The 22,769-nt window shown below is 47.5% G+C and overlaps 2 protein-coding genes across 2 annotated transcripts in view; one reads left to right on the top strand and one right to left on the bottom strand.

Moving 5' to 3' along the window:
- Positions 1-16,266, bottom strand: part of LOC106507128 — a 135,044-nt gene extending 118,778 nt beyond the window's left edge. The window contains exons 1-4 of the mRNA XM_021073149.1: positions 16,055-16,266; positions 13,335-13,382; positions 10,302-10,402; positions 9,409-9,573 (exon numbers count right to left, since the gene is read on the bottom strand). Of these exons, the coding sequence (XP_020928808.1) occupies positions 9,409-9,554 (146 nt within the window). The 5' untranslated portion in view covers positions 9,555-9,573; positions 10,302-10,402; positions 13,335-13,382; positions 16,055-16,266. The remainder of the gene's footprint in view (positions 1-9,408; positions 9,574-10,301; positions 10,403-13,334; positions 13,383-16,054) is intronic.
- Positions 18,593-22,400, top strand: COMTD1 (catechol-O-methyltransferase domain containing 1). Its single transcript, XM_021073150.1, has 7 exons — positions 18,593-18,817; positions 19,000-19,127; positions 19,380-19,485; positions 19,575-19,693; positions 19,781-19,835; positions 20,042-20,175; positions 20,378-22,400. Exons 1-7 carry the CDS (start codon positions 18,724-18,726, stop codon positions 20,528-20,530), a joined length of 789 nt encoding a protein of 262 aa, XP_020928809.1. The 5' UTR covers positions 18,593-18,723; the 3' UTR covers positions 20,531-22,400.

Below are 22,769 nucleotides of genomic sequence, written 5' to 3'. Positions count from 1 at the left end.
ACTCACTGATTGGAGATATGCTTACACTGTAAAGAGATGTAAGACCTGAATACAGATTCAGTGCCATACCTGTCAGAATCCCAGCTGACTTTTTTTTTTTTGTAATCATGCTTATTTTTAAAATCTTTTTATGAGAGTTCATTTACATTGTTCTGTCAATTTCTGCTGCACAGCAAAGTGACCCAGTCATCCATCTATACACACTCTCTTTCTCAGATTATCTTTCATCATGTTCCATCACAAGTGATTGGACATAGGTCTCTGTGCTGTACAGCAGGACCTTGTGGCCTATCCATTCTTTTTTTTTCTTTTTGGTCTTTGTAAGGCTGCACCATGGCATATGGAGGTTCCCAGGCTAGAGCTCAAATGGGAGCTGTAGCTGCTGGTTTACACCACAGTTACAGCAACACGGGATCTGAGTTGTGTCTTGCAACCCACACTACAGTTCATAGCAACACCAGATCCTTAACCCACTGAGCGGGGCCAAGGATAAAACTCACATCCTCATGGATACTAGTCTTTACCACTGAGCCATGACGGGAACTCCGTCTACCCATTCTTAATGTAACAGTTTTCATATACTAACTCCAGTTTTCATATACTATCAGTTTTCATATACTAACTCCAGCTGACCTCTTTGTAGATAGTGGCAGGCCAATTCTAAAGTTTACATAGACTTACAAGGGACCAGGAATAGCCAAAAGAATCTTGAGAAATGAGAACAAAGCATGAGGACTCACAGTTCCTGATTTCAAAACTTGATACGAAGCAACAGTAATCAGGATAGCGTGGTACTGGCACAAGGAAAAATATATAGATCAATGAACTAAAATTGAAAGTACAGATATACCCATGTATCTATGGACAACTGACTTCTGACTAGGGTATAAGACCGTTCAATGGAGAAAATATAGTCTTTTCAGCAAATGATGCCAGAACAGCAGGAAATCCACATGCAAAAGAATGAAGTTGAACCCTTACCTCATACCATATACAAAAATTTATTCAAAATGGATATAAGATCTAAGTCTAAGAGCTTAGACATGACCCCAAAAGTATGAGCAAAAATAAGAAAAATAAATCAAAAAATTGAACTTAAAATTGAAAACTTTTGGGGCATTCCCTTCATGGCTCAGTGGTCAACGAATCTGACTAGGATCCACAAGGATGCGGGTTCAATCCCTGGCCTTGTTCGGTGGGCTGGGGATCCGACGTTGCCATGAGCTCTGGTGTAGATTGCAGATGTGGCTCAGATCCCACATTGCTGTGGCTGTGGCATAGGCCAGTGGCTGTAGCTCCAATTCGACCCCTAGCCTGGGAACTTCCATATGCCACAGGTGTAGCCTTAAAAAGCTGAAAACAACAAACAAACAAAAAAACTGAAAACTTTTGTGGTCCTATGAGCACCATGAATAAAGTGAAAAGACCATCCACAAAGAAAGAGAGAAAATATTTTCAAATTATATATGGTAAAGGACTTATTAAGTATCCATGAATTTAGAACTATTTTCTCCTGATTAAATTAAATTTCATACAGTGACCCTCTATATCTCTAATGATGCCCTTTTGCCTTAAAGTCCATTCTATCTGACAGTAATATAACTATGCCAATTTTCTTTTGGTTTACTATTTTTCTGATATTTTCCTTACAATTTTTAATCTGTCCTCATGTTTTAGACATGTCTCATGTAAGCAGCATTTTTTTAAATAGAAGTATAATTTAAAATTACAATGTTAATTTCTGCCATACAGCAAAGTGATTCAGTCATACATATATATACATTATTTTTAAAATATTCTTTTCCATTATGGTTTAATGTAGGATGTTGTATATAGTTCCCTGTGCTATACAGTAGGAAGTTGTTGTTTACCTGTTCTATATGTAGCAGTTTCATCTGATCTGCTAACCCCAAAAATCCCAATCTATCCTTCTGGCTATTCTTTTTTTTTTTTTCTTTTGGCTATACCCATGGCATGCAGAAGTTCCTAGGCCAGGGATTGAACCCAACCACAGCAGCAAACCGAGCCATAGCAATGACAATGCTGGATCCTTAACCAGCTAGGCCATCAGGCAACTTCCTGGTTATACTTTTTTTTCAATCTAGTCTTATGGTATATGAATTTTAATGGGAGAGTTTGATCTATTTATATCTATAAAGCTTACAAATATATTTGACTCATTTCTATGATCTTATTTTGTTTTTAATTTGTCCTGCTTTCTAAGGATTATTTTCATTTTCTGTGTTGCATTGTTTGGAATTGATTGAGGGTTTTTTTTACTCATTCATTTTTCCTCCTTCTACTGTATAGGGGTGAAGCATTCTATTTCCTAGTTTTTATTGGTGACTCAGCATTTTCAAGTTATTACCTAACTTAAGTCTAAAGTTAATAATCAATGTCTTACCCCTCACTTGAAAAATGCGAAGTACTTTGAAAGCTTTAATTCCATTTACCTACAGTCCGGCTTTTAGCTCTATCTCCCGTTTAACTCCACAGAATAGACAATGTTTTGGACAGTCAGTGTACTTGTTTGGATTTACCCATATTTTTTACTACTTTCTCAATTCATCACAGCTTCTTGTATCTGAGACTTTTTTCCTGAGATAATTTTTCTTTTCAAGTTTATCCTTCAGAAACTCCTTGAATGGAGGTCTATTGTTTATAAATTTTCTCAGTTTTAATAAATAGGCATTCCTTTTATCGCTCTTCACATCACTGTGGTTTGATTTTGCTGTTGTTGTTGCTCTTTACAAATTGAAAGTTTGTGGCAACCCTGCCTCAAGCAAATCCACTGAAGCCATTTTTCCAACAGCATCTGCTCACTTCGTTATCTTGGTGCCATATTTTGGTAATTCTCACAATATTTTAAATTTTTTCACTATTACTATATTGCCATGGTGATCTGTGATCAGTAATCGTTAACGTTACTACTACAACTCACTAAAGGTGAGTTACTTAGATGATTAGCATTTTTAGCAATAAATATATATTACATATATTATTTTTTTGCTTTGTTTTTTAGGGCTGCACCCGTGGCATATGGACATTCCCAGGCTAAGGGTCCAATTGGAGCTACAACTGCTGGCCTACACCACAGCCACAGCAACACGGGATCCGAGCTGCTTCTGTGACCTACACCACAGCTCACAGCAACACCAGATCCTTAACCCCCTGAGCGAGGCCAGGGATCAAACACGTGTCCTCATGGATCCCAGTCGGGTTTGTTAACCTCTGAGCCACAAAGGGAACTCCCTAGCAATAAGTATGAACATTTTTTGAACATAATGCTTTTGAATGCTTAACAGACTATAGTAAAAACAGATCTTTTATATGCACGGGGAAACCAAAAAATTTGTGAGACTTGCCCTGCTGCAACATTTGCTTTATCAAAATCATCTGGAACTGAACCTGCAAATCCAAGGTAAGCTTATAAGTGAAAATGTCTTTATTTCCACCCTTTTTCTTATTTTTTACATGTTCATTGAGATATACTTCACATACTATAAAATTCATCCTTTGGAAGTGTACAATTCAGCTTTAGTATACTGTTTTTTTCTTTTATTTTTTTGACCACGTCCACAGCAAGCCAGGAATCAAACCTGTCTCACAACAGTGACAATACCAGAGTCTTAACCCACTGAGCCACCAGGGAATTTTTTTTTTTGGGGGGGGGGGCGCTTCAGCATACAGCAGCTTAATATGGGATCTCAGTTTCCAGACCAGGATTGAACTGAGGCTGCAGTGCTGAAAGCACTAAATCCTAACTACTAACTACTAGACCACCAGGGAACTCCACTTAGTATATGTATAAGGTTTTATAAACATCACCACTATCTAATTCTATAATATTTCACCACTCAAAAAAGAAACCCCACGCCCATTAGCTGTCACTGCACATTCCACTCCAGCCTCTGGCAGCCGCAAATCTACCTTCTCTCTCTATGGATGTGCCTATTATGTTTTATATAAATGAAATCATACAATTTGTGACCTTGGTGTCTAGCTTCTTTTGCTTAGCTTAATGTTTTCAAGGTTCATCCATGTTGTTGCCAAAATCAGAACTTTATTCCTTTTTATGGCAAGTAATACTCTACTGTATGGCTATACCATATTTTGTTTATCTGTTCATAAGTTGGTAGACATATGGGTTGTTTCCACTTTCTCACTATCATAAATAATGCTGCTGTGAACATTTGTGTACAAGTTTTTGCATGGACATATGTTTTCAATTCTCTTTAGTACATACCTAGAATCTGTTTTAACTCTTTTTACAAATGAAAGTTCTTGAGCCAGGGATAGAATGTGAGCTGCAGCTACGACTTAAGCCATAGCTGCAGGAATGCCAGATCCTTAACCAAGCAATGTGCCACAGCGGACACTCCTATACTTACTCTTAAAAGATAAATTATCTTTTAAGAAATTATTCAGTCTTATTAGGGACTGGGATATGCAGGCCCTAGTTGGTATGACTTTTTAAAAGTCCTTTAAAGTCATTATTCTGTCATTCATGGTTATTATTCATACCATTATAACTAATCACCATTAGATTAATTTCCTTTAATTATAGAAGTTGTAAACAACAAAAATTTATTTTCTTCCTGGTATTTTTAAGATCATTTCTTTGCCTTTGATATTCCATTTGATATGATGTATCTGTATATGGACTTCTTTTTATTTATCCTTTTAGGGATTCATTTGAATTCCTGAATCTGAAGATTCATTTTTTTTTAATAATCATAGAAAATTCTCGGCCACTATCTCTTCAAATATTACATCTCTCTCATTATTCCTACAATTGCTTTCCAAAAATCTGATTAGACATATATTAGAGCTTAACATTCCATCATCTATGTCACTTAACCTCTTCTTCACATCTTCATTTTTCCTTCCTTCTTTGTATTTTCATTTTTCCTGGATCTATCTTCCAGTTTACTAATTCCCTCTCCATCTGTGTCTATTCTATTTAACCATTCCATTGAGTTTTTAATTTCATATGTGATATATTTAAATTCCTAGAACCTCTGTTTTGTTCTTTGTCAAAACTGCCTGGTCATGTTTATGATCCCTTGCTTCTTCCTTGTCTTTCTTGTGCCATGGAAGCTCAAGGTATGGAACGTTAGGCTGCCCAACAAGGTAGAAGTCTTCAATATGTACAGCAGTTTCAGAAACATTTACTTCCCTGGACTGATGTTTACAATTTGTTCCTGACCTCTCACAATTCCCTTTTTTTCTTAGAGACTGTTCCATTAACAGAAGAGAATTTCAAAAATATTTTTTCTAGCATCCTTAGATGTTTTGTAGCTGATATATCTGTAAACCTTTCATCACCATATAGATTTTAAATCACTTTGTTCTTTTTCCAATATCCATAGTTTCAGAGACTAACCATTAAGCACCTACTATGTGCCAAAAGCTGCACTTCAGATTCAGGGGAGAGCAAGAAAGAGCTTATCCCTGCTCTCAGGGTTGCTTACAGTCTATGGAGAAATCAGACACTTAACCAGGCAACTGCAGCCCACAGTTCATCAGTGATATGATGACATAGGTGTTAATAAACATGACCATGCTGAGATATATGGAGGGCAGGAACACTCTAATACTCACATTGATTCTCTTTAAGTAAATATTCAACATTTATTTAAGGGGAAGGAATACCTTACAAAGCAAAACTCAGCTCTTTGCCTACCTTAGAAGGCATTAGGGAAAACGTCTGTCATTATTCAAGCACATGTTATTACTGGAACATAACCTTTTGCAGGGAGGATCCAGCCCCCACCCCCAATCCCAAGCTATTTAGAAAATCAATTATTGCAACCACATACAGTAGCCTCCTAGAGGGATGTTCTGGTAAACAACATTTCCACTGATGTTTTACTTGCTTCCCTAACCACTCCTTAATTGCGATGTTCTGAGTAACTACTGCAGCATAACAAATCACTTGCAAACCATGGCTAAAAATGATAACTATATATTATGGGTTGAATTATGTCCCCCCCAAAAGATAAGTTAAAGTCCTAACCCTTGACTCCAGAATGTCATCTTATTTGAGAAACAGGGTCATTGAAGATGCAATTAGTTGAGATGAGGTAATACTGGAGTTCAGGAGCCACTAATCAAATGTGATGGTGTCCTTTGTAAGGGGGAGATTTGGAAACAAAGACACAGGGAGAACACAATGTGAAGATGCAGGCAGAGGCTGGAGGGATGATCTACAAGCCAAGGCATCCTTCTCTTCTCCCTTCCTTTTGCCCTCCTCCTCCTCAACTTCTGCTTCTCTCACCCTCTCCTTCCATCCCTCTGTCTATTTTTGTCTCTAAAATCTTTCTCTCTTTCACTCTAACCTCCCACAGGGGCCAAGTACTGTTTAGAGGCCAGAATCATCTCCAAAATGATTTAATTTTCCCCTTGAATCTGCTCACACTCATTCAGAAAACCCCATGAAGGAATATACAGTGAATACCTGCCACCTCCTTCTCCTCACTCCACCAGGGACCTTTCCCAAGTCACTAAGCTGAGACCTAGAGTGGGATAGATAAGGAAAGAATGACCAAAGGCCAGAGTGGCAAGAGAGGGGATCTACTCCCAGTGGTCAAAATACACTAGGACACATGCAGTGAAGACAGGAATTAAATACTCATCAATAATCAAAGTTCTGAAGTTCCCATCGTGGCTCAACGGAAACGAATCCAACTAGTATCCATGAGGATGCAGGTTTGATCCCTGGCCTCGCTCAGTGGGTTAAGGATCCAGCATTGCCATGAGCTCTGGTGTAGGTTGCATACACGACTCAGATCTGGCGTTGCTGTGGCTGTGCCTTAGGCTAGCAGCCACAGCTCTGATTCAACCCCTGGCCTGAGAACCTCCATATGCTGCAGGTGCAGCCCTAAAAAGACAAACAAACAAATAAACAAAACAAATCAAAATAACCAAAGTTCCTCCCAACCTGAAAATTCCATCCCAAAAGCATACTCCCACTTGCCAGCTACATGATCTTAGCTATGTCAGTTAACCTCTCTGAGCCAAAAATAATAATCCCTACTTTAAAAGATTTTTATTATGACTCAACAAGATAAAGGCTTGATTTGTCTCCCAAGGCAACAGAAATAAAAACAAAAATAAGCAAATGGGACTTAAACCTACGAGCTTTTGTACAGCAAAGGAAATCATAAAACAAAAAGACAATCTACAGAATGCTTTGCAAATGAAGCAACCAACAAGGGCTTAATTTCCAAAATATACAAACAGCTCATATAACTCAGTATCCAAAAAAAAAAAAAAACTCAATAGAAAAAATGGACAGAAGAACAAAACAGACACTTCTCTAAAGAAGACATACAGAAGGCCAATTGACACATGAAAAAATGGAGTTCCCATTGTAGACCAGAGGGTTAAGACCCAACTAGTCTCAGTGAGGATGTGGGTTCAATCCCTGGCCTTGCTCAGTGGGTTAAGGATCCAGCATTGCCACAAGCTGTGGCATAGGTTGCATATACAGCTCAGATCCAGTGTCACTATAGCTGTGGCATAGGCCTGCAGCTACAGCTCTGATTCAACCCCTAGCCCAGGAACTTCCACACACCACATATGCAGCCATAAAAAGAAAAGGGGAAAAAAAGAGCTCAACATCACTTTAGAGCAGTGTAAATCAAAACTATAATGAGGTATCACTTCACACTGGACAGAATGGCCATCATCAATAAATCTATTTTAAAAAATGCTGGAGAGGGTGTGGAGAAAAGAGAACCCTCCTACATTAATGGTGGGAATGTAAATTGGTATAACCACTATGGAAAGCAGTATGGAGGTTCCTTCAAAATCTAAATATAGAACTACAATATGATCTAGCAATCCCACTTCTGGGCATATATCCAAACAAAACTGTAATTCAGAAAGATACATGCACCCCTGTGTTCAAAGCAGCACTATTCACAACAGCCGAGACATGGAAACAACCTAAATGTCAACAGATGAATGGATACAGAAGATGTGGTATATATACACAATGGAATACTACTCAGCCATAATAAAGAATGAAATAATGCCATTTGCAGCAACATGGATGGAACTAGAGATTCTCCAACTAAGTGAAGTTAAAAAGACAAATACCATATGGTATCACTTATTTGTGAATTCTAAAATATGACACAAATGTACCTATTTACAAAATAGAAACAGACTCACAGACCAGAAGAACAGACTTCTGGTTGCCAAGGGGAAGGGGGTTGGGAGAAGGATGGAGTGGGGGGTTGGGGTTGGCAGATGTAAGCTATTATACATGGAGGGGATAACAACAAGATCCTACTGTATAGCTCAGAGAACTATATTCAATGTCCTGTGATAAACCATAATGGAAATGAATATTTTTTTAAATCTATGTATTATGTATAACTGAATCACTTTGCTGTATGTACAGCAGAAATTAAGACAACACTGTAAGTCAACTATACTTAAATTTTAAAATTTTTTAAATTTTAAAAAGGCTGTTGATTTGTTTGGAATGTTTTGCCCTGCAAATAACAGGAAGTTAACCAGGGCTTGCTTGAGCAATAAAGATACTTAATTATTTTATGTCCTGAGATTTAGAGACAGTTTTCAGGTTTTGTGCAATGACTCAGAAATACTATTGAAAACCAGTTTCTTTCTATATTTCTGCTTCACCACCCATAGCTTGTTGTTAACACCTCATGCTGTTTCTTCATGACTGAAAGATAGCTGCTGCAGCTCCAGACATCACATACCATATTCAAAAAAAAATTATGAAGAAGGGAAGAGATATAGTAAAAATAAGCACCTCTTCAGGTGATGGACTCAGATAATCCAAGCATCCTACCCTGAGAAATTCTGCCCTGCAGCATGATCACCTAATATGAAACTCATTCTAATCTCATATGTCTTTGCATTTTGAAAAAGCCTTCAGAGAAGAGACCCCAACAGCAGGATTTCACGTACATGCAGGGCTAGGTAGGGGAGGAGAAGGCTTCCTGGCATCTCAGGTTGTATCACAGACCTTCAGAGCTGGACGAGTCCTGAGAGAGGGCCACCCTCTCACCCCAGCCGTACAAAGAAATGGAGGCCCAGGGTGGAGAAATGACTTCCTCACCATCATACGGCAGAGCCAGAGCCAAGGACTGCTTCTGAGCCTCTCTTAGCACTCAGAAAGGAGACCTAAGAAAGAAAGGCTCAGACCAGGAAATGCAGCTATCTCAGGAGGGTTCCCCAGAAGCAGAGCCTGGGTTGGGGGTTTGCACTCAGATGATTTACAGGGAAAGGCTCTGAGAAGGAGAGTGAGGAGACAGGATGGGGAAGGGGTAAAGGCTGAGCCAGAAAGTGGTCTCAGCTGGGGCCGAGCCACAGCCTGGTCCCACCGAGACTTCTGGAGCTTGAACAGCATCACAGAGTTCATCCTACCTTGAGGCTTGGGGTGGCCTTTTGCACCACATCAGCCGGTCACTGGCCACAGTCTGCTCAGGTCGTGCAGTGTGGGGCGGCCTTGCGGGGCATGGCCCTCGTTTGGCTGTGAGCTCATCCCCAGCGAAGGGGCAGCTGGGAGCCATCAGCAGCAACCTCCTACAGCTGGGGGACGGGGAACCATCAGGTTAGAAGGAAAACAAGCAGGTCTTCCTGGAGCCCCGAGTCAGACCCAGCGTCCCCAGCCACAGAACACAGCATGCAGGGGTCTGTCCCTGCCAAGACCCTCAGTTTCCTTGTTCCTAAAATGGGTATGCAGGACCAAAGGGTCGCTGGGTTCCTTTCCAGCTCTGCATGTTCAAGCTCCTGGGGTTCCACTTTCGCTTCACCCCAAAGTTCCAACTGGACAGTCCCTCTGCCTCCAGACCCCCGCCTCCTCCAAGCAGCTGAAGAACCAATGAGACCAAAGTCGGGTCATGATTCCATCAGGCCTGAACCCCACGAAGTGGGTGAAGGCAACATTTTCTCGGCGTGTGTACATCTCCAGCCCCAGCCGGCCTGGGGAGTCAGTATTTCTTGAAGTGTAAGTACCGAGACCACATGGGGTTGTCAGTAAATTCATTACCCCATTACCAGACCTGAATTATTCAGCGCCTCAGGAATGTGCCCAAGCACAGTCGATGCCGGATGGATGGAGTCAGGCCCAGGGCATGGTTGGTGCTGGGGTGATGGATCTGGCCCAGAGAAGCTGGCAGGGCTGGCAGGCACAAGGCTGCCTGGCTGGTAGGACCTGGGCTCTTGGTGTTCCTGGGGCCCAGGGAGAGGGTTGTGCACAGATCCACAGTCCTCCTCACCCGGCAGGAACTCAGCAGAGTGTATCTTTGGAGGCCCACCTGCTCCAAAGGGCCCAGGGACAGGAGATCCAGGCTCCACCTCTTCCTGGCTGTGTGACCTCCAGCAGGTGATTCACCTCTCTGAGCTTCAGTCTCTTAATCTGTAAAGCATAGGAATGATGCTGAATGTTCTCAGGATCCACTCTCTATTTTAAGTTTAATAATAATAGAACTGATTTTTTTTCATTGAACATATAACTCTCTGTAATAAAGACTCTTTTGAGGAGTTCCAGTCGTGGCGCAGTAGTTAATGAATCTGACTAGGAACCATGAGGTTTCGGATTCCATCCCTGGCCTTGCTCAGTGGGTTAAGGATCCGGCGTTGCCATGAGCTGTGGTGTAGGTCGAAGACGCGGCTCAGATCCTGCGTTGCTGTGGCTCTGGTGTAGGCCAGTGGCTACAGCTCCGATTCGAGCCCTAGCCTGGGAACCTCCATATGCCACAGGAGCGGCCCAAGAAAATGGCAAAAAGACAAAAAAAAAAAAAAAAAAAAAAAAAAAAAGGACTCTTTTGAGGCTGAAGCATGGTCCTGTGACTAAGAGCTGGTCAAAGAGATGCAAGTAGAGTATCCTGAAAACCGGGTTGAAAGTGTGACGGCTTGTGCTCAAGCAGTCATTTTGTTCAATGAGGAGATGCCATATGATAAGGATGGCACCACAGCAGAGTAGAAGCCTGAGTCTCTGTTGGCCATGGAGCCTCCTTACCACTTACATCTACGTAAAATTGAAATAAAGTTTTCCCTTGGTTAAGTCACTGTTCTTTTGGATTTTTCTGTCTCTCATAGCCAAATCAACCCGACCTTACTGAGCAAGTCCAAGGGTGAAATGAGATATTACAGAAAAAGCAGCCACTTCAATAGGCAGTTCCTCTAGGATACTTCAGTGCTTGAGAACTAGAAACCCTGAAACCATAAAATCTGGGCTCAAATCCCAACTCTACCACTTACATGCTGTGCAAATTTAGGAAAGTTACTTAACCTCTCTGGGCTTCAGCTTTCTCATCTGTAAGATGGGGATAAAAGTGGTGCCTTCCCCCGACAGGGTTTATGTGAGGATTAAGTGAGTTAATATGAAGTTAAGAGAAGTGACTTGTACTCAGTAATTGCTATGTAAGTATCAGCAGTTAGTATCTCATCCGTTTATATCTCGGGACACTCCCTATGTAACTCAGGGACCTGGGTGTCTGTAACATCTCCCAAAGCCCCATCTCAGTCTAGATTCTCCCCTCAAGGTGGCTGTGCTCTTGGGGCAGCAATGCCAGGGGTGCTCTGAGTTTCTACCACGGCATGAACAGCTTTGCCTTGGGGGAGAGGACCCCAATCTGAGCGAATGGGGTGGGCTGCAGAGTCTGGGCTCCGTGTTTGGAGTCCACAAGAGGGACTGCTCTTTGGAATCTGGATGAAGCTCTTACTCAGGAAGAGGAAAAAAAGAAACAAAATCCTGTGATAGGCTCTGTACCCCGTATCTCTCTGCTCTGGGCCTCTGGGGAGTGGATTAGATTGGAGGTTACAGCTCACCCACCAGCAGCACAAAGACCAATATGCAAAAGAGTGAACCTCTGTGGGTTTGAGACAGCAGGGAGTGGTGGGGACTGGGGCAAGGGTAGATGTCCCATGGGGAATAAAGGCAGGTACCACGCAGCACCAAGCCAACCTGTTTGCCGCAAAATGGGCCCAGTACTGTCAAAACTTCTGCTCTCTCAAAAGAAATGGGAGTCAAATCTGCATTCTTTGTTACATTTGCTGATCGTTCAGTGTTGGCTCCATTCAAACAAGCAAAACCTTGATCGAGGCAAACAAAATATGTCCCCAGGCCAGCTCAGGGGCTGCCAGAAGTAAACAAGCGCTGAGAGGTGTCCTGTGCAATGCAACCAGAACCCTTGAGTCCCAGGCTCTGTGTCCGAGTGTCTGGGGGGCGGGGGGAGGAATGGGCATAGCCTGAGTATGGGTGGGAAAGAAAGGGGCTTGTCCCTCCCAGGGAGGTGCGGGCTCTGAGCTGGACCCGGGGAAGGTGAGCCTAACCCCTCAGCTGCCTCCCCACCTGGATTCAGGATGGCAGTGAGGATGGATGGAGGCAGGAGTGGCCCTGAGACTCCAGGTGACACCATGAGTCCCAGAGCGCCAGGTTCTTCCTCTGGAAACAGACGGGGGCATCCTCAGCTTGGGCACAAGGCAGGGACCCTTGCGGAGGCCCTGCCCTGAGGCGGGGTAGGGTCTTGGCACCCAGGACTTTGGAGACGCCCAGGGGTATCTGTGTGTAGACTGGCCTGCTGATCCCAATCCTTGTCTCTGACCCACAGTAGGGCTACATATCCACACTCTCTGCCATGCAACCTGGCAGGGCCACCCACAGAGGGGGGAGGGTACACACTTGCCCCCATGAGGACCTTAGCCAAGTGACTTGGCCAACATCAGCAGACCTGACCAATGCAGAGGCTTTGAAAGCACAGTATATGGTTGGCCTCTTGCACCCGTGCTGCCCACCAGAAAAGAGTGTCCCCAGGTAGCCACTCATCTCAGAACAATCTGGACACACAACCCAAAGCAGACGCAGCCCAGCTGACGCTGACCCAGCAGCAAGGAAAGTGGGTGGTTCTCTCAGAAGCCTCTGAGACTTGAGGCTGCTCCACAGCATTGTTGTAGCAGAAGCCTGACCATGAGGCTGGGAAGGCGTGGGCACAGAAGCTCCCACCCCATCAAGTCATCTACTGTCGCAGAAGCCCCTGCACCTCCGGCCCATATGCAAATGGAGAAATTCTCCCTAGAATGGGGACACCCCAAGCTTTGGGCCATACAGAACTAAAGCCAATCCCCACGCCCTGACTGTGAGACCCCAGCTAAGTCACATCCCGGGTCTGTAGAGGATGGGTGATCAGGCTCACCTCACTGGGTACTGGGGGTCTTGACGAGGCATCCCCCAGCAGGGCGGGGGTGGAGTGCTCAGTGGAGTCCTCTGACATTTGGGCTTGTCAGGTGATCAAGGAACAAAGCCTCTCCTGTGAGAAAACTCACCCCTGAGGAAAATGGGGCCTTACCTTTGGAGAGCAAGATATCAAGTTCAGTGTGGAATCTGCCACTCCAGCCTGAAAAAAAGCAAACAGGGTTATCTCAGCACAATCCCCCAACCACCCCTGGGCATGGGCCACACATTAGAGTGCCTGTATCAGTTAGGAAATAATAAATAGCTAATCACTGCTGAAACACAAAACGCTCCATTTTCTCACACTAACAAGGAGGCTGGAGGTAAACAGTTGCTGGTGGTGTTTCAATGTGCAGACAATGTCTTCAAGGACAATTCACCATCCTTACTGTTTGGGGTTTTTTTAATCCTTAACCTTGTTGCCTCATGGCCACAAGATGGCTGCCACGGTTCCAAACATTTCACCTTTACACAACCACGTTCAAGGTAAGAAAAGGCTAAGGAAGAAGGGGGGATTTCTTGCTATCACAGAAAAAAAAAAATGTCCTGAGAAGTACCCGCTTTTCCCTGGCACAATATCCCTGGATGTTATGAAAAAGGGACAGAGAGGGTTGTAAAAGCCTGAGACTGATCACATTCCACCCAGAGAGTTCAGTACATTGTTGCCTGAACAATATTGAGCTCCTGTTGGCAATGCAGAAACAGGGGAATGGCACTGTGTGCTGGAGATAGGAGGTACCAGGTGGGACTCCCAACTGCAGACCATAGAAGCTGCTTTGTGGCAAACAGCAGATTTTACTTTCCTACAAATAACAGAATCCATGTTGTGCAAACAGCAAATTCCACTCTGTTGCAAACAGCAGACTCTGGGAGGGCCAGAGACTCAGGCTTGGATGCTCCACAACCAGGAACTAAGCAGCTAGAATCCCCATCAAACCACAGCAAAGGACTATTTTAGTTAAAAGCCCTCTGGGCACAGTCCCCACCACAGCCACCCCAGCAGGAACAGGCACCTCCTTGTTTGCTCACTTGGTGTCAGAGCCTCACTCTCCCTCCAAGCAGTGACTCACATGCCATTTTTGCATGCAAGTCCCGAGCAGCGCGTGGGATTGTGGACCCCAGGTCCATGCCTGCAGGGGAGTCTGGGACATGTGTCTGTCTTTTTGGGGGGAAGGAAGCTCTCACAACAGAGGCCAGTGTCTCAAGGTGGAGAGGGTGGAGCTGCTGGGAAGCTGTGTTTACTCTTCCTCAAAAGGACCCCACAAAGTCTTGACCATGTGACGGCTCCTGAGAGTCAGCTGAGGGGTCTAGCAAAAGCAATGACACCCCCGAGTGGCCATGATAGTGGTGCCACAGCCATCTCATTGGGAAGAAAGGAGCAGGTGACACCATGAAACACACACCTAAGTCATCCACTGGGGACTCCCAGAGACACCCAAATGCAAAGACCTGAATTCAATCAGAGAAGTCGGGTGACAGACAAATCGCTGGCACAGGTGGGGGCCTTGCAAAAGAACTCAATGAACTTCCAGGGGATACAGGAGCTCTGGCCTCGGGCCCAGTGGTAAAGCTGAGACAGGGACACGTCCACATCCTGGCTCTGCCACCTGACATCTGGGAACCTCAGTTTGCACACCTAGAAAATGGGGACAATGCTAATTACTTGAGAGGGTGGCTGTGATGAACATTCCCACTGCCCACTCTTTTCGGTTAGCAGCAGGGAACCCTCTGCAGTTAAACACCTAACATTGTGGTTCACAAGGAGCGGGATAGGAACCAGGCAATTTTTTTTCTTTTTTGGCCACCCTGCAACGTATGGAGTTCCCAGGCCAGGGATCAGATCCTAGCCATAGCTGCAACTTACACCGAAGCTGCAACCACACCCGATCCCTAATGCACTGTGCCAGGCCAGGGATCGAACCTGTGTCCCAGAGCTCCAGCGATACCACCAATCCCGTTGCATCACAGCAGGAACTCCATGGCAGGGGTATTTTAAACCTTACAACCCTTTTGAGAGGCGGGGGCTTATGGCTGACCATCCTCTCATGATCTCCACCACCAATGTTCCTCCCACGCTCATTGTCCTGGATGGCAAAGGGGGCTTGGCCAATAGAACTAAGGTCACTAACCAGCTCGCCTTAAAATGGGGAGATTGTCCTGGCTTAGCTGGGGTGGGGGGGGTCCCAGGAACTACATGAGCCCTTAGAAGCAGAGGAGGAAGGCAGAGCATTTTGAAGCACCATAAGTATCTAAAGTGCCTTTGCAGTCTTGCAGACAGAGGGGCTCAATGAGAAGGAACTAAATTTGGGCAATAACTGGAGAGCTCAGAAGAGGACGGGGAACCCAAGCAGAGCTGCTGCCCCAGACACTTCACCTTCTGCCTGGTGAGACCCTGATTGGCCAGGCTTGGCCATACTCCTGACCTACAGAACCAGGAGATAATAAACGGTGTTTTTTGGGTTTTGTTTTTTGTTTTTCTTTTTAGGGCCGCGCCTATGGTATATGGAAGTTTCCAGGCTAGGGGTCGAATCAGAGCTGCAGCTGCCAGCTTATGCCATAGCCACAGTAACATCAGATACTCAACCCACTGAGCAGGGGCCAGGGATCGAACCCGCATGGACCTAAGGGCTCATAGTGCACCCATCCTCTCTGCCCTCAGCTGTATTGGTGCCTGAATGGGGCAGCTGCATTTGGCAAAGGGCAACTGAGAGAGGCAGAAATGATCCCCCCTCCCCACCCCTGGGGGCAGCAGCCCACATCCACGTGGCCCTCTAGGGAGGCCCAGCTCCCACTGCCACCATGGGGCCACCACCAAGGAAAAGGATCAAAACCTACTTTGCCTTCAGCCCCCTGGCCTTCTAAGAAAAGCCTCTGTAACAGATTCAGAGGCGACACTTTGCTCCCTTCATTGTGAGCTGAGACACTGGCGCTGTAATAGAAGAGACAAGAAATGAGTAGAGAACAGGGGGAGGGAGGTGGAAAAATTAAATTTTGCGTGATCAGCAAGGTTTCAAACAATCGCTCGCCAACTGAAGTGGGTGCCACGTCTATAAGTCATTCTGTTTTATAGACCATTAGGATCTCCAGAGAGAACCTGCATGGAGACCACTGCTTTTTGTTGAAATTAAAATGTCAGAGAAAAAGAAATAGAACAAAACAGGGAATCTGCAATTAATTACCAGGCCATAAAAATTCAATAATCAGGAGGCAGAGCAGCCGCGGGCCCAGAGGTATCAGAGCCAGCGTAACAAGAATGGAATACATTAATCTTTTCAAATTAGTTTTTTAATCTGACGGGGATATATGGTGACATGCCTCCCCTCCCTGCTTGCCGCCCACCTCCACAGGCTGAGGCCTGAAACCAGGCTCCGGAGAGAGGCTCTGGTGTGAGCTGGGGGTCTGCCCAAACCCAGACCCCCAGGCAGGAAAGAGAGTACAGGCTTGCAGCCCCAGCCGTGCCGGGGTGGAAGGGCCCCAGCAAAGGTGCTAGGAAAGCACGTGGGAGTCTGGTTTCCTCTGGGTCAGAAGAGCTTATAGGCATGTCCCTCTCTGGCCAGAGGACTTAAGAAAGCATAGAGCAGGACCTGCGGAGTAAGCATGGAGGAATGGTCTCTCTGAGCTGTGGTTTGTTCCGTTGGAAAATGGGAATAATATCGCAGCTTCACGTGGAGGCTGGATGTATAGTGGCTGGTGCTCAATAAAATGTCCCTTATTGTTACTATTTTTACTGTCCAGACCCGCAGCTCAGGCAGCCAAGAGCCCGAGGCACCGCCAGCACACTATTCAGGGAACATTTATTTAGCACTTGCTGTGTGCACAGCTCTGGAAGAGAAGAGGACAGCGGCTTCAGTCCTTACCCTGCAGAATCAGACTCATAGTCAGGTTGGGAAACATTTACAGGGCCAAGCAGGATGTAGATAATCAAAAGGTAAGAGGAAAAACGCTTCTCTTCCAAGCTGGCCGCATGCTTGGCAACAGGCAGACGGGAGGAGCTGGGAGGGCGGACCCAGACCCACCCAGCAGCAAACCACGGGCTCCTCCCCTGAATACCGCCCGGGACTGTGGACTGATTGGTCAAAGGATCAGCCCCACCCCTGTGTCTGATAGGAGGCCACGCCTTCCGCCCCTGCGCGGCCTCGCCACCCACCCCCCACCGCCCCGCTCACCCTGGCCCAGGGCTCGCGAAGCTCGGATCAGTCCCAGCTCGCCCGGGACTTCAGGCTTAGCCAAGCCAGTCCCTCAACAAACCCAGCAACAAGGCTGTCTCTGAGCCCTGCTGGGGCTGAGCCTCGCCTGGGAAGCCCCTGGTGGAGTTCCAGTCTGCCCAGTGTGGTTGCCGAAGGGCTGGAGGGCCCTTCGTGTCAGGGGACAGCCGCAGAGTTGTCTGATGGAATTTGACTCCTTTTATAATTATAGCTCACTAAGTGCCGGGCCCTGTGTAAATCCTTCACCCGGATTTTCTCATTTCATCCCCCAGAGGTTAGGACTACTAAGAACCCCACTGTACAGAAGAGCAAATTCTGAAGCTGGGGCTGCTCACCACTTCCCTGTGTCCTGCGGTCTCTGAGCCCAGCTTCACTAATACAAGCCAGGAACACCTTTCTCTTAGCCCCACTCGGCACAGTTGATGTTCAATCAGTGCTTACTGGATGGCAGCCCTGCGCAACAGCCCTGCAAAGGGGCCTCACCTGTCCTCCGGTCACTTTCCTCCCCAAGATTTCTTCACTCCAACCTATGATTATAACAGCAGCTGCTATTTCTCGAGCACTTACTGTGTGCCAGGCCATGGATGGGATCTGGTGCCATTAACAGTAAGAGAATGGTCCCAGTTTTACACAAAGGAAACTGAGGCTCAGAGAGACTGATGGGCCCAAGATCTCACACCTATGTCTAGCTGGCTCCCAAGAGCAGGATTCTAACTAAGGATATTGGCACAGAGCTCAATCAACCAGATCTTACCCGGGGCTCCCGAACCCCACCTCTGGTTATGCCTCCTAAAATTACACTCCTTCAGCCTGATACCCTTGGTAACCTCCTCCAAGAGGCCTCCTCTGATTCTCTCAGTCCTTCCCAGGGATCCTTTAATTTCTATCGCTTTGTACCTTTACTATCCTGTTACACCAACGGTCTACTCACCCACCCAATATGCCCTAAGGGGTTCTCAGCAAAAGTGGTAGCGATGAGGAAGAACCATAACCAAGAGTAGCATCACATTTTTCTTTCCTGACTCAGGCCCCTAGACCTCCGGTGACCGAGAAAGAAAGCAACCCCTGATGTAGTGCTTCCTCCCCGCCGGGCGCAGTTCCGAACGTGGCCACCAGATGACGACGGATCCACTTGGGTGGGGCTTGCAGTAAGGCAGTGCTGCCGCCAGATGGTACTCGAGACCGCAGTTCCGAGGTCACTGCCCCGGCGGGGTGGAGCCGCCAGGGTCCGCGGGTCCCAGGGAGGTCCCAGTAGCCTCAGCGCAGGTGAACAGGACGCCGCCGTCTCCAGCCTACACCATGACCCAGCCGGTGCCCCGGCTCTCTGTGCCCGCCGCGCTGGCCTTGGGTTCGGCCGCACTGGGCGCCGCCTTTGCCAGCGGCCTCTTCCTCGGTGAGTATGTCGGGGCCTTTGGCACCCTCCGCAGAGCCCCTGGGCGGGCACCGGAGTAGAGCCCCCGCGGGCGGGCGGGCACTGGAGCAGAGCCCATGAATCCGCGAGGCTGGCTGCGGCTGAGGGTCAGCCCTGGTGCCCAAGAGCCCCAGTCCCTGATCCCAGCACCCACTACCCGGTAGGGAGACGGTTCCCTCCACGGCGATCCCGGCAAGAGAAGCGACTGCTGCCCCCTGAGGACAGCCCCCTGTGGCAGTATCTGCTGAGCCGCTCCCTGCGGGAACACCCGGCGCTGCGGAGTCTGCGGCTGGTCAGCAGGGCCAAGGGGGCGGGAACAGGCGCCCACCGCGGGCCCATTTGGGCCCACGTGGTTATGTGACCTTGGGCGGGGCGGTGGCCCTCTCTGGGCTTTCCCGCTCCCCAGGCGGCTCTCAGTGGGCGTTCCGCGAGGGCACGCCCCTGGGCCACGCCTGCAACCCCCCTCGGGGCGGGGGGAAGCTCTGAACCTGGGGTGGAGCTGGGTAACTGGCAGAGCTATGCGACCCTCTCCTCTCCCACGCAGCTGACCTTGGAGCAGCCGCAGGGGGATTCCATGATGACCTGTGAGCAGGCCCAGCTCCTAGCCAACCTGGCTCGCCTCATCAAGGCTAAGAAGGCGCTGGATCTGGGTAGGGCGCTCATTCGGGGTCACTGGGGGCCGGAGTCACCGGGCCATCCTCCTACTCTGGCCTGAACCTGTCGGTGTCCATGTTCCCAGGCACTTTCACAGGCTACTCAGCCCTAGCGTTGGCCCTGGCGCTGCCGCCTGCCGGGCGCGTGGTGACCTGCGAAGTTGATGCGGGGCCCCCAGAGCTGGGGCGGCCCCTGTGGAGGCAGGTGAGTGTCCCCCATGCCTGAGGTCCCGGTCAGGCGACTGGAGCCCCGGCACCCCCAGCTCCGGCTCTGACCCCGCCCCTTCCGCAGGCTGAGGAGGAGCACAAGATCGACCTTCGGTTGAAGCCTGCCTTGGAAACCCTGGGTGAGGAACGGAGCGGAAAGGGCCTTGGCGCCGTTTTCCTAGTGGGTCCGCTGGGCAGGCTTCTTGGGCACTGACAGCACCCCCGCCCCCTAGTACGCGGCCACATGCAGGGAGGCAGGGCCGGCACTTCCGAGGCCGGTCCTGAATGGCCACCGCGCCTGGGCCGGCCTGCGCACTCAGCTGCATCTGCCTCTCCTTCCCGCAAGACGAGCTCCTGGCCGCGGGCGAGGCTGGCACCTTCGATGTGGCCGTGGTGGACGCAGACAAGGAGAACTGCACCGCTTACTATGAGCGCTGCCTTCAGCTGCTGCGACCTGGGGGCGTCCTCGCTGTACTCAATGTAAGGGACAGCCCTGGAGTAAAGACTATCGGGCTGGGTCTTTTCCTTAGGCTCCTCCCTACGCCCCGCCCCCATACCCCAGAACCCTACCACGTCAACTGCTACTCCCAGGTATTTCCAGGCTTTCACCTGAGTCCTCAGTCCCTGCCTCCTGCGCTGGCACCTCCCGGGCCCCGCCCCCTGATGCCCCACCCCTCCACAGGTCTTGTGCCATGGAGAGGTGTTGCAGCCTCAACCGCAGGACAAAGTGGTCCAGTGTGTGCGAAACCTGAATGAGCGCATCCTGAGAGATGCCCGGGTCCACATCAGCCTCCTGCCCCTGGGCGACGGCCTTACTTTAGCCTTCAAGATCTAGAGCTGGCCACTAGGGAGTGGCCTCAAGGGAGGGGCCCTGGGAATCGCAGTTTTAAATCTGACAATAAAGTGAGGTCTGGGAAGAGAAATTCTGAGCCTCCCTAAGTGCTGAGATGGGGTAGGGAGGGAAGGCCCACACTGACTGCACCTTCAGCAGAAGGGAACTTTTGACACCACAGACCTCTACCCCCTCCCGGGCACTCTCCTGAGGATTACCTAGCACCAGAGCTATGGCCAGACCACAGAAGCTTCCAGCTGAATGGACTTTCAGGATGTAAAGTTTGACCTGCCCACATGCAACTGGTCAGACCGAGCTCCTTGGGTTTGCCTCCACTCCAGAAGATCTAAGCGCTAGAAGCTTGGTAGAGGTCCCTTATCCTCCCTCCTACATCTCTTTCTAGGAGGCTAAGTCAATGAAGTTCTTGTTCAGTGCAGCTGGGACTAAGGGAGAGAACAATCTGGAATCTGATGGCAAGAAAGGGGCATTGCACCATGTACTTTTGTAGGGTATGCCAATTTTGCTGGCCATTTGCCCATTTTCATATAATTGTCAGTTCAGCATGGCCTCACCTCTGCAGTAGAGGCTCTGGTCTACATCACCACAGATCAGGCCACTTGACTTAAACCTAAGGACCTCAAGAGTGGGTGAAGTATAGAGATATTATCCTGTCCTCCCCTGAAGTCCTGATGGAAGGTGAGAGCCAGAGTGGGATCACTGACCAGTGGTGTGAAGTAGACAAGCCAATACGTCGGAGGCAATTTTTAACAAGATCCCCAGAAGATGAAGAGAAAGTTAGGTTTTCCAATACCAACATCTATGTGTTGAGATGGAGAGGGAGCCAGGTGCTTCACTCTCTGTTTAACTTATTTAAACCTTCCCAATCCATGGGAAAATCTTAACTCCACACCAAAATGATCAGGCTCAGATATAGTGTTCTTTCCATGGCATCAGCCTAGAATACAATTAGGTGTTTGCCACCATCTGGTTAGGCCTGGGTGGTGGACGTGAACCTGGAGCCTGACACAGGCCCTATGAGCCCAGAACTGGCGACTTTCATAACCTGACAGCGCCCTGGGATATACCTTGCATTTAAGGCAACCTTCATGGACCTAACTACAAACCTATCTTTCTCCCATTCATAAAAGCATTAGGAGTTCCTGTTTTGGAGCAGCAGAAACAATCCAACTAGTATCCATGAGGGTGCAACCCCTGGCCTCGCTCAGTGGGTCGGGCATCTGGCGTTGTCAACTACAGTGCAGGCTGCAGACGGGGCTCAGGTCGCACGTTGCTGTGGCTGTGGTGCAGACCAGCAGTAGCTCCAATTCCGACCCCTGGCCTGGGAACTTCCATATGCTGCAGGTGTGGCCCTAAAGAGCAAAAAAAAAAAAAAAAGGTATTAGGATGCACAGGAGTGAACAGGTCCATTTTACTCTTAAGTATCCTGAAAACACAAGACATGCTTTCACACCTAGTTTGCAGACACCTTTTCCTATTTTTACCTAACAATTGGTCTTGCCTGACTCAAATTGGTTCAAATTCCAACTTACTGCCATTAAGTCATGTCTTATTCATATGGGCCATTCTAAGCCAGTCCCTTAGGACAGTGAAATCAGAAGGGGTCTTTCTGTTCCTCACCCCACCTGTGTGTAAAGCTTGTTTGGGTTTCTTATCTCTTAACAGATTCTTAACCTAGAAATTTTCAGCATGTATCACTTTTTGGGTAACGAGTCAAACACATTTTCTTATCCTCTCAAACTTCACACTGCATCACAATTATGAATTTGTTGGGAAAAAAAACCCTTCTCTAACCTTTGATTGCATTCTTCTAATTATATCTTCACATTAAAATTCCTCTTTCCTGTGTTTCCAACCAGAGTCACCTATTAATTTCTATCATTCAGCCAAAGTCCAGATTAAGACCAGTGGCCACATAATCTGAAGGCATTGGCTTTGGTAACACACTCAGGCCCACGCTTTGCAGTGTCGGCCTGGAAAGAAGTGATGACCTCTCACTGAGGCCCATACATTTCCCTCTCGCAGACTCTGATTACTGACACTGTCTACACCTAAGTCCACTGCCCTACACCTAGTCCCATCCCACAGAACTAGGGCCTGGATCATTCCCATAGCAACAGCTTGAAGGGATATGGTGTGTGTATACAAACTTTAGCACCACCTCCTTTCCCTCTTTTTGTCACTTACATGCTAACCTTTCCTGGACTTAATGAGCCAATGCAAT

This window comes from Sus scrofa, chromosome 14, assembly GCF_000003025.6.
Source record: "Sus scrofa isolate TJ Tabasco breed Duroc chromosome 14, Sscrofa11.1, whole genome shotgun sequence".
NCBI classification, from domain to species: Eukaryota; Metazoa; Chordata; class Mammalia; order Artiodactyla; family Suidae; genus Sus; species Sus scrofa.
Note: the sequence above shows the minus strand (reverse complement) of the source record. Positions and strands in the feature narration are given on the sequence as shown.